At 41.8% G+C, this 11,865-nt stretch overlaps 1 protein-coding gene across 1 annotated transcript; it reads right to left on the bottom strand.

Moving 5' to 3' along the window:
• Window positions 1–452: 452 nt before the first annotated feature.
• mrps9 (mitochondrial ribosomal protein S9) lies at window positions 453–11,410 on the bottom strand. The gene is made up of 11 exons (XM_058623194.1): window positions 11,270–11,410; window positions 10,751–10,933; window positions 7,927–7,989; window positions 6,990–7,020; window positions 6,814–6,893; window positions 4,549–4,634; window positions 4,386–4,461; window positions 4,131–4,299; window positions 2,880–2,988; window positions 2,005–2,174; window positions 453–944 (listed from the first exon to the last, which is right to left on the bottom strand). Exons 1-11 carry the CDS (start codon window positions 11,366–11,368, stop codon window positions 853–855), a joined length of 1,158 nt encoding a protein of 385 aa, XP_058479177.1. The 5' UTR covers window positions 11,369–11,410; the 3' UTR covers window positions 453–852.
• Between the last annotated feature and the right edge of the window lie 455 nt (window positions 11,411–11,865).

Genomic DNA, 11,865 nt, shown 5'->3' on the forward strand with positions numbered 1-11,865 from the left:
TTGCACTGGAAACTGAAAAAAAGAGAAAGGTATGCTTATCATACATTTAATCTATTCTCACGTGTCAAAAATAAACACAGAAAATGAGCACACAACAAAACCAAGTCGGACTAATCATATAAAAGAAACAAAAAAAAAATTAATTTTTTAAGAATCTGGAAATACATACCTTTAAATTGACTAATAATAACAATATGTATATATATAGATATAGATATATATCTATATATATACATATATAGATAGATAGATATGTTAATACTTAGATGTTTATATCTGTGCATACTAGAGTATTCAATATAGTTTCTTAATATACATTTCCTTTTTCCTCTCCTTTATTTATATTCTTGTTAGTTTACAGTCTTGGAGCGACTTTTACTGTGGGTTATACAAGTGTTACGATGCATGTGACAAATAAAACGTTTGATTTTTGAAATAAACCAAGATAACAGTTGTGGTTCTGATGCTTTTATTCCAGACAAACTTTGCATTAATCCATTAGGGATTTCAAAAATGTTTGCCAAAGTCCGACACTTGATTGAGGCCAAACTTTTAAATAAAAAAAAGGTTAAATTAAACATCAGAAAATATGCACAAACATGTCAAAAGGTTTCCTTCTGAGCCCAAAACATTACAAAATGAAACTTGTATTAAATACTAATATTCCTCATTTACTTCTTGACATATGCTGCCATCTGGTGGATGAAGACACACACTGCAGTCACCTTGAACAACTGAGCAGCAGCTCGTTGATGTTTCCCAGCAGAAGTGACGTGATAATATCAGTGCACACACAGAGCAGAGTCAGTGTGAGCATTTAATGTCTTTGTGGTTGTTTCACGTCACAACTCCTCAGCGCTTCTTCCAGGTGAATTTCTTTCTCGCTCCCTCCTGTCCTGGCTTCTTCCTCTCCGTCAATCTGGGGTCGGGGGTCAGCAGGCCAGCTGCACAAAAGTAAGGAAAGAGGACATGGGTAAGAGTAAGGATGGAGGACCTGAGGCAGGTGGAACTCATGGTTTGGCATCGTAGCACCACAAACTAACTCCTTTTAAGGACGTACGACAAACAAATCCACTGCCATGGTGATCTCTCACTTGACTAGACAAAGAGAGTAGGTTCTGGAGAATGGACAAATATCTCACTTAACCACATTTGAGTGATTCAACAAGTTGGCAAGTGTTTAAAAATGAGGTGTACATCAAGAAGCCATATTTTTAGACTACTGGAGATAAACCATTTTCAATTTTAACTCCATAATTCTTTACTCTACTCATGTCACTTTTTCCACATGTTCTCAGCCACTGTTTTCTAACATAAACAATGTGTGAAGACAAGAAATGCAAGAAAAGTTTTCTTTCTGGCATGGATCAGCGAGTAAATGTGGTCCAGGTGCAAAACACATCTTCTGTCACAAGCAAAAACCCACGTTTGCTGCCTTAAACTAACAACAATGTGGACATTTGTCTTAAATCAGCAGCTTGTTACAAAGACAAATGTGTGTGAGATGCAGTACGTTCTCGTACTGGTAATATTTAATATGCATCATTTCAATTTTAAGAATGACTGCTTCTTCTTTGGGCCTACGACTGAGAATAAACACACACACTTCCTTTTACTCATCATAAATTATTTAATGGGGCATTTTTGTCCCTAATGACCCAAGAGTGTAGTAAAAATTTAAATCTGATGCTATGCAAAAGCTAATAATGTATCAAAACTGATTTAAACAAAAATCCCCCCAGTAGTTTACATTTACTCCCCAAACCAGGCCATCTCCATGACAACTGCAGTGTTTTTATTTGTATTTTTCAAACCAAACATTTAGTTTAGGTTAACCGTCAATTCTGGCAACAGAATCTATTTGAAAAAGTTAATATTTTTTCAGAGTAAAAGCTCTGAACTCAGATTTGTTAAATCATCTGCCGGGCCCTGATACTAATGCTGGCGGGCCAGGTTTGGCCCGCTGACCACTGGCTTTACGGGATAAAAGAGAGCCTCTTTCACCTTGTCTCATGGTTTCCATGTCTCCCTCAGGCAGGAAGCAGAGCAGGGCGCGGGAGATGGCGAGCCGCAGCGCCCCCGCCTGGCTGGACCTGCCGCCGCCGCTCACGGTGCACTCCAGGTCAAAGCGTCCCAACATGCCCACGAACTGCAGCGGGAACATCAGCTGCTCTCTGAAGGGGAAGAGGAGAAAATGACAATGAGATAAAGGGAAAAAAGGAAGAAGAAGAAGAAGGAGCTGAAAGAATGAAATGTGGTTGAATAGGCAGAGCAGGACGACGTGCTCTTTAGCAGATAGTGGTATCAACGGCAGAGGCTTAGCTAATTTAATGTCTGGTTGGGTGACTTTTCAGACAAGCTGAGAGGATCCTGGCACAGTGGAAAGCTTTTCTCTCACAATCTCAGCCCCACGTATTACAGAGGAAGCTCTGACTCAGCAGGAACGGGATAAGGTTGTGCCAGAGTGTGAGCGAGAGAAGCGTCTGTGTTCTGGATGGCATCTCAGGCTGAAAGGCCTACGGCTGCTGACAAAGTCAATTGTCACCTCTCTGCTCCAATTACAGCCCGTCCTCACACTGCGTGACAACACCAGCTCCGGACATTCTCTCTCTCACACACACACACACATGCAGACACAATCACTCAACTGTGTAATTAACTCACTACAAGGAGATAAAAAAATAAGAAAAAAAAAATTAGACAATGCTGTGGAGAGTGAAAAACGCTGCTTTTTAATTTTTTTCCGAGGCAGAGAAACACATCGCATGTTGCATTTAAAAGGGAAATGAGTGAGTGAATGAGGCAGCGGCAGCAGCAGCAGCAGCAGAGGAAGAGGCTGGCATGTAGAGGTTTATTAAACAGGCGCATTGCACTCGTACCTGTCCTGCAGCACAGAGAAGTGCTGCATGTAGTCGCCACCGTTGACGGTGACGCGTCCGGAGCCACAGTCGCGAAGAATCACAGAGGATACGGACGTCTTCCTACGACCTGAGAATAAACACACACACTTTTACTTCCTTTTTCCTCATCATTCAAGGTCTGTTCAGTCATTTATGGATAAAAAGTGGTTTTAATTTAGAGATGTTCCGATACCATTTTTTCCCTCCCGATACCGATTCCGATACTCATGCTGTTGGTATCGGCCGATACCGAGTACAGATACCGATACCAGGGTGTTAAAAAAAAAATTTCCTACTAACGCTGTGTGTGATACTGTGATATGATTATCATTGTGGTAAGGCCTTGCTCAGGTTAAACCCTTTGTAAAACAGGAATCAATACAGCAAATGGAAGCCATTTATTTTTATATTTATTTTTAAATAGAACAGTATAAAAAACAGTAGTGCAACAGCAACTTAAATACATAGAGTAATAATTATAAAAAACAAATTAAAGTGCAGCCATTATGTACTAAATAGTGTAGTATTGTGGTATCGGATCGGTGCCTGGACTCCAGTACTCGCCGATACCGATACCAGCATTTTCGGCAGTATCGGAGGCTTTACCGATACTGGTATCGGAATCGGAACAACTCTATTTTAATTGGACATTTTTGTCCTCAAATGAATTTAGAGGGTAGTACATTTTAAATCTGAAGCTACACAAAAACTAATAATGCATCAAAGTCACTTTTTTTGGATTTTTTTGTGAACAAACTGGCATTTAAAGGGGTAACATCCAAATGTTTGGTAGTTTAGAGCAGGGCTGAAGTTGTTTAAGATATTTATGCAGAAAAAATATGAATCTGCAATGTTTTTATTGCAGTGTTTCAAAAGTGCACATTTTTGTCCTTAATGACATAAGAGGATAGTAAATTAAGCTAAAGCCTGAGGGTTAAATGTCTTGTATTAAATCTGAACTTTTGGTGCCCTTTCACATAATACATAAATACGGATTATGTGCAGTAGATTATTAGAGACATGTCTGCCTTCATTTTCCTTTCAAATGTTTTGTTTTAAACCTAAATATCACTTTTATAGCACATGCTCTGGCCGCCTCCCTTTAATGATCTTTATTTAAAAGCACTACTACATATGTACAGATATATTACTTATGGGTAAAACATTACATTTCTGCCAATAAACTCTCCTGAATGTCACACACAGGACCTTTAACTGGCGTTCACTTACCCTCTGCTGTGCTGAAGGCCACGCCTCGGTCATCCTGCTCCAGCTGCGGCACCATTTGCTTCCTGGACTGAGCCTCCACCTGCCGGCGGTAACGCGAGACAAACTCCTGCTCCACGGAGCAGTGGGGCATGGACAGCAGCCGCTCCATCAGCTGGATGAAGCGGTTGTACTGGAGAGGACGACATTGGTGGGTCAGTGACAGTAAAAAGAAGAACAGGAGGAACAGGACGAGGGGAGAAGAAAGTGGGCGCTTACATTGTGAGCTGTCATGGTTTCCACCAGCAGCGTCTCCAGTTCCTCCTTTGTGAGCCACCGGCTTGCACCTAGAGAGCTGAAGACGATACGATCTGTTAAATTCTTCGCTTAAAGAAAACACTTTCCACATCATGTGACCACAGTTCCTTCTCGACTCTCTTACATCTTCTTGACTTCCTGGGTGAGGAGTCCTTTGGCTCTCAGGCGGTCTTGACGTTTCTCTAAATTCAGGATTTTGGCATAAGTTTCCTGAAAGAAACACAATGTGTGTGAGCCTTTTGTGTTGGGTCAAACGTCGTGGGACAATAATAATGATCTGAAGACTCTTCACAGGAGGCAGATTTATCCCCATTAGGAGTCATTTGCTCTCCATTTGTTTCATTTTCTACGCACTTATTTAGATTTAGTCAGCTCCACTCTGATCACATACCCTGGTATTTACAGTAGAATGTAGTAAGCACTGTGTGTGGCAGTCTCCATAATACGAAGGTGTTACAGCTGTAAATGAATATCCATGCTTTTGTTACGAGATGTTGTTTGTTTTGTTATTGATGTTTTACCACGTTTGGCATCCAAGATTCTTGGGAGTCCAGGTTTTCTGTGTGCAAGGCAAGCATGTTGTTAATTTATGTGGTTTTTTTTCTTGGCCAAGCAACCGCTGAATAAATTTAAAATAAGTGAATTCATTTCAAATTAAAAACACACACACAACATTACACCAAACAAAAACACCAAATATTGTGTCACTTCGGACTCCGTTTCATTCGTTTCACATTCTTTTCCCTCATTTTGAAGACGTAACCGCTCTGAGGCCACACATGCCGGTCACGTCCCCCCAAAGGCAGACGCCCCCCCCCCCCACCTCAGCTGTCCTGCGCCTCGGTGAGAACTCATTTCCCCCGTCAATTATTCACCAGATGTTTGTTTAATTCCTTTCTCGATAGAGTGTGCCTAATCCGCTGCCACTCCGACCAGCGACGGAGAGGTACGGGTGCAGGAGGGGGAGGAGGAGGGGGAGGAGGAGGAGGAGAGCGGCACAGAAAAAAAAGGCAAACATGAAGCAAAAACCAATTTCTTTACCAAAAAAAAAAAATAACATAATAGAAAATCAGGGGGAAAAAAAGACGAGAGGAGTTGAAGGAAACGGTTCAGACCTCGGATAAAGGGCTTACATTACACTGGGGTCTACAACGGCAGGGAATCATTTGCATGGATTCCTGTGATTAAAGGAGACGTTCAGTGTCAGTTACAGAGACAGAAAGCTGGAGCTTCACTCCTTCTGTTTGCAGAGTATCTCCTTCTCCTTCTCCTTCTCCTTCCATACGCACGTTTAAATGTTTAAAGTGAGTGTCACGGAGGTTGTTTTCAGGTTCTCCCTGCAGCTGTGGCCATAAAGGACTCAGTGGAGCAGTGAGCGGGTTAATGTGCTACAGAGGCTGAGCCCAACAAGAGCGAGGAAGAGACAGAGAGAGAGAGAGAGAGACAGAGAGAGTGAGGGGGAGCAGCTGAGCAGCTTTACACACCACTGCCCTCTCCTGGCAACACTCACACTGACGTGTGTGCGTGTGTGTGTGTGTGAGACACTTACAAAAAATATATCTATACAAGATGGAAAGGAGGAGGCAGAGGTGGAAACAAGAGCAAAGAAGAGGGGGGAATGTCTGACATAGCCATTTAATGCCACAGCAGGGGGTATTCAGTGTGTGTGTGTGTGTGTAAGCTCAGACTAATTTCCAGAAACCGCCACCTCTCTGGGTTTTAGACGCAGACACAAAGCTTCTGGAGGCAGACGGCTGCTGAGCGTGAAGACAACAGAAGACGGAGGTCTGCTCAGAGGAGGGGGGGCTGCGTGACAGCCACCCTCTCTTTCCCTGTGTTCCTCCCATTTCAAATAGCAGCGTCGTGACATTTGTTTACCATTTCACTAACTGTTTTAATTGCACCAAATTGCCTGGCTTTACAAAGTCACGGGGGGAACAACTTAAAACACAAATTGTCTGGCTTTGCAAACTTGCAAAATGACTTTTGAAACTATGCCGTGCATGTCTTCACTTGATCTTTTCTCTTTCACTTGATTTTCCTCCACAAATCCACAGCAAAGATTATTATTAGCTTCTGCTCCACCTCAGTGAGATCCATTTCCTTCAGCGTCTGCATGACAGCTACTTATTTTGGACACACAGAGTAAGGTGAGGATAAATTTCACCACCTGTGAGAACTTCACCCTTCACGCCTGACGCCTCCATCACCTGACCTCCCCCTTCCTCTCCTCTGATCTCCCACCTTTCTTTCACCCCCGTGCTTCTCTTAATCACCGTAACTCCGTGACCGTTTGTGATATCTAGAAAATTCAACTGAACTCGCTCCCTGAACAGGATGAGACGTGAGAGTGTGTAAGAGCCAGGGAGGGAAAAGCTGTGGTGCTCACATGCATCAGCGAGTAGTACGAGTGTTTTCCGGTGTAAAACAGGAAATGGAAAGGTCGTCCGTCTGCCGCCCACTGGACAGCTGCAGATATAGGGAATACAACATGATCAGCTGGAGAAGCAGTTTACACTTTACATGATCTTTAGTATCCAGGTGCAAAGGCTCTGTAGTCTGTACCTCTCTGCTTTGGAAATATTTCATCTGGGTGCTGGAAGTGAAAACAGAGGAGAGGATTTTATGGAGACATCAGAAGGAAAAAAATACAAGAAAACAAAACTCAGATGAGCCGGTGGGATCCCTCCATTATGACAGCATATACAGTATCTCTTAAAGATCTATTTACCACAGATAAATACATGTATTTATACGTCTCAGACTCATTTAGAGACAACATTAAAGAATAAAACTAAAAAAAGTATATGAACAGGAACACAAAAAAACACAAAAACAATCAAACCAATATAAATCCAACACATTCAGAGTTCATTCTGCATTTCAAATCATAAAAGACCATCCATCACTAATATTATAATCAACTAATAATTAAATAAACACTGCCTCAAGATGCCATTTCTGCCTATATATTATGCAATCAGTGCATGTGTGTGTGTGTATATGTGCCTGTGTTTTTAGTTTTAAGTTTGCTTTTTTAATACATTATAAAAAAACACCTTAGCATAAGGTAAGGCAAATAAATCACTACTTTTGGACATCAGTTGACTTGCTTAAAAGTCATTTTGCATAAAACTGCAAAGCACAAACGAAATAATCGTCCATACAAACTAAAGTTTGTGGGAAAAATGTCTCTTATCTTGGAGAAAGAAAACCTTCCACATGAGATTTAACATAGAACAGAAAATTACTTATTAAACAAAATCCACAAATCTAACCATTGGTCTGTTAATGTTATCGTGTATTCTGATGCAACGGTTTATCACTTCCTGTTTAAGTGGAGCTTTATTTTGAAAGGGTGTGTATGAGCGTTGATGTAACTTAACGGGGAACTGGTAACAAAGTTCATAAGAAGATAAATACGGCAAACAATTTACAGCAGATGAAATACATTTGTTGGCTAGTTACTGTTTGACCATCGAATAAAGTTACACACACGTACCTTCATGATGGGATGTGCTTTCTTCTGAAACAGGCCGGACGGGAACAGGTAGGCGATACTTCTCTGTTGGCAGGAGAGGAAATAAATTAATAATAAACAAGAAGAAGAAGAAGAAGAAGAAGAAGAGCTGTCAAAAAGTGCTGATGACAATGCAGACACATCCGAGCAGCAGAGGTCACGCTGATGGACGGGCGTGAAAGTGACAGAAGACGACGAGGCAACAAGCTGCTCGTGGGTTCAACCAAAGGCGAGTGTGTGTGTGTGTGAGTGTGTGTGTGTGTTACTGTTGAGGAGTTAGAGGAGAAAACAAGCAGGGAAAGGCACAAGTGTTTGGCTTTGTTGACAGTGAGCAGAGGACACTGAGTGGGCATCGCAGAGTTCACAGCGAGTTCATCCTCTGCTCTCTCTCTCTGTGTGTGTGTGTGTGTGTGTGTGTGTGTGTTATTAGCAGGGGCTACAGATGGCACTGTGTGTGTGAGAAGAGAGGGAGACAGGAAGTGTGTTGGTCCTGCCACACTCATCAAGACAGTCTGTTCATCCTTCTCCTTCCTCCATCCCACCATCCACTCCTCTACTTCTTTCATTTCCTCCTCCTCTGTCGGTTCAATTAGCGAGGCAGCAGGTGCTGCGTCGAGCGAACAGGTTGCCGCCTTAAGGTTGTCAAAACGATGGGAGAGCAGGAAGAAAAGCCACGGGCAAACGTGTGTGCGTGTCTGTGTCTAAAGTGCGAGAGGAGGAGGACAGTCGAGGAGAAGTTAAAGAGTGAAAAGAAAGAGAAACAGGGAACAGATGAAGACACATCTGTGTGTCCCGTGAGCATCGGCACAATATGGCAGGAATCCCCCGAGGGCCAGAGACGGCGCCTCGGGCCAACTACATGCAGGAAGAAAGAGGGAGTCATCGCCGCAGCATCCGGAGAGCTGCTGCAGTTTCATACACGCACAGGGTGAAATCTCATCGCCTCCTCTGAAAACTCCTTTGCCTTCACAGTTCAATATTAGATATGAATGATTGGCCGTCCTATAAATCTAGAGGACTATATTTAATACACATTATTAATCTTTTTTATTGTTCTAGCATTTATCAGATCCTTGATTTATTTCTGCTTCATCTGATTTATGAAAAGATCTATTTCACACATTTTTCAACAAATAACAAAACATTTGCTGTCTTTGATTTTATCACAGGCTGCGTTCACACCAGCTCCTTCTTAATCCAACCCTGGTTTGTTTGCTCAGAAACTCTGGCTGGTTTGGGAAGGTTGGAAAGCGCAACTGAACTCTGATGCACATCAAAGAAGCAAACTCTTGAATTGCAGGAAGCGGACTACAACGCAGGGCATTGTGGGTAAACACAAGCAAAACTTAGGCAACAGCATTTACTACTACACCAACCGTGTGGCCAGTACTTATTCAATATATCAATAATCATCTTCTTTATGTGAAGAAAAATAACAAACAAAGCAAATGCTTTAAAAAAATCTTGTGAGATCGAAAAATATTCAAAAAGAAAAAGTGGAACCATCTTATTTGAGAATTTGGAAGCAGCGCGCACTTAAATATATAAGTAATTAACAAAGTTATCATTCATTTAATCCAAAAACAAACAGTATTTTTGAGATATACATGTTCGTTTTTTAATTAATTAAAAAAAAAAAATCACAAGAGCTTTGTGGCAAACATCCAGTGTTTTGTCCCGCTGCCCGTCCACTGAGTGCTCATCACAGTCACACCTGATCAGTCTCCAGGTGGAGGGATTTATCTGACGCGCCGCTCTGCGACTCCCCGTTTGTGCCACAACTTCATCTTTCCCTGCACGCGCTGTTGGCCGTCGCTTTGGCTTTCACAGCCTGGCGCCGACTACTCTCTTCATTATGCACGAGGGACACCGGGGGACAGGCGAGAGAAATCAAGCTAAGTGATTGGAGCAGTGAGGGCTAATTTGTTGCCAAAACCTAAGACGAGCACATGTGTGTGTGTGTGTCTGTGTTTGAGGCCGTTGCTAATGTCCCTGACTCGGTGGATTAGTCAGAGGTGCTCCCACCTCCTTACTAATGATGATGATAATTTGAGGAGAGCAGAGCTATACAGTAAAACACACTTTTCCCACCAGAGAAATGGAAGCTAATCAATATTTAAAAAAAATGCTTAAACGCTTGTGGAGTTTAGTCTTTGTCTCATGAAGTGAAATGAATTTGGACACTTTGATTCTAACCCTTTTTAACAGCGTGAACAAAGTGAAAACGCAGGTTTGAATAAACTAAAAAGACTTTTAAAGACGAGATTTCACTTACTTTTACATTTTGAACTGATGGTAAGACTTTTTTTTTCCAAGAAGAAACAAAACAAAACCAACAATATGTTAGTCCACAACTCGTATTTCCATTGCCACAACTGTGAATGAATAAATGAATAAATTCAGCTTTCTTTCCTATCTGGAGTCAGATATCACAGCAACATAACAGGAGGGGAATGCATGTTATCTGTCTGTCACGTGAATGGGGACTATTTTCTGTCCCAGTTACTCCCGGGCCATAAATAATACATTGTAAAACCAAAAGCAGACTTTAGACATGTCCGGTTTATGACTACTACAGTTTTAGAGGCATTTCAAATTAAAAGTCCCATGTTTGCACCTGTGATAGAAAAAAATATATCCAATTTGAGACGTAATAAAAAGTAAATTTTCCATAAGTTGTGGACAAGAATAACTATATTGTGTTCAGGACATCTATGACTACTACCATTCTGTAAATCATACATGTTTACTGTTGTGTTTTAGAGAAAGCATCATGCATGTGTGTGTGTGTGCAGTGAAGTCTTACATCGATGTCCTCCTGCGTGAAGTTTTCTGGGTCTTCTCCCATCATGTTGGCCAGGTGCCGTTTCCCGATGTTGAACTCCTCCACCTGCTTGTCGATAAACTCCGCCGTGAACTTCTGTGGCCCCGCAGCCGCCAGGTTCTTTCTGTGGAGGGCAGAGCTCATACAGATGTGCCTGCTCGGGACCTGAAGAAAAGGAAACGAGCCGCTGTTGTGACATGTTGCAAATCAATTTGCTAAAATGTTAAGAGCGACACAAGAGAGAAACTATAACCGAATGGTTGTTGATGGATAAATCTTTTACATAAAGTCAATCCTGCGTCCATAGCACCATTATAACACTAAATGCGACGTTGACAGAACTTAAATCCACATATCTAGCAAGCAGGTTTCGGCTAAATGGCGGAGGATGCTAACTCAAGGACGCGAGTGTTTGCGCCCGGTTGTCTGTCTTATATCCTTTCACGTGACCTTTAGGTTCACGGTGTGTGGTGTTTTTATACAGATAAAATCGCGCGTTACCTTCCGGCTGAGCTGCGACGTGACTATATTTACAGTGGAACCGTTATTTTTACATTTCCACAGGAGCGCACCCACGGTTCGCACACTGCACGCCGCCATCTTGGCTAACAGCGCTGACGTCAAGGACGGAAGTCGTTTGACGTCAGAGACACGTGACAGTATTGTAACTTTAGAATGGCTTGATTAAAGCTGCTATTTGCGTTCTCATTTTTATTTTTATTTTTAGTTATGTATAATGCATGATGTTGTTTATGTAGTGAAATTTGATTAATGTTAAAGGACAAAAAATAGCCATAAATTTGAAATAAAATACAAATATATGCAGGGTAAACAAGATAGCTAACAATACAAATGTAAACATGACATTTATTTGTCTTCCTGCAGTTTATTTCACAGGGGAGTTTTTCTTGACCTGATCAGAGGGTCTGAAGACAGAGGACGTCAAATCATGACCAGATTTTTAAAGCGCACCAAAAAGCCTATACAAATTAAATTGATTCGATTAAAGGAGGAGAATTCACACAATAATTCAAGCCACATGACAATCGGCCACAAAGACTCACAATCTGCCTGAAGTGCCAACTGTTAAAAGTACA

Source organism: Solea solea, chromosome 2 (genome assembly GCF_958295425.1).
Source record: "Solea solea chromosome 2, fSolSol10.1, whole genome shotgun sequence".
Classification (NCBI taxonomy): domain Eukaryota; kingdom Metazoa; phylum Chordata; class Actinopteri; order Pleuronectiformes; family Soleidae; genus Solea; species Solea solea.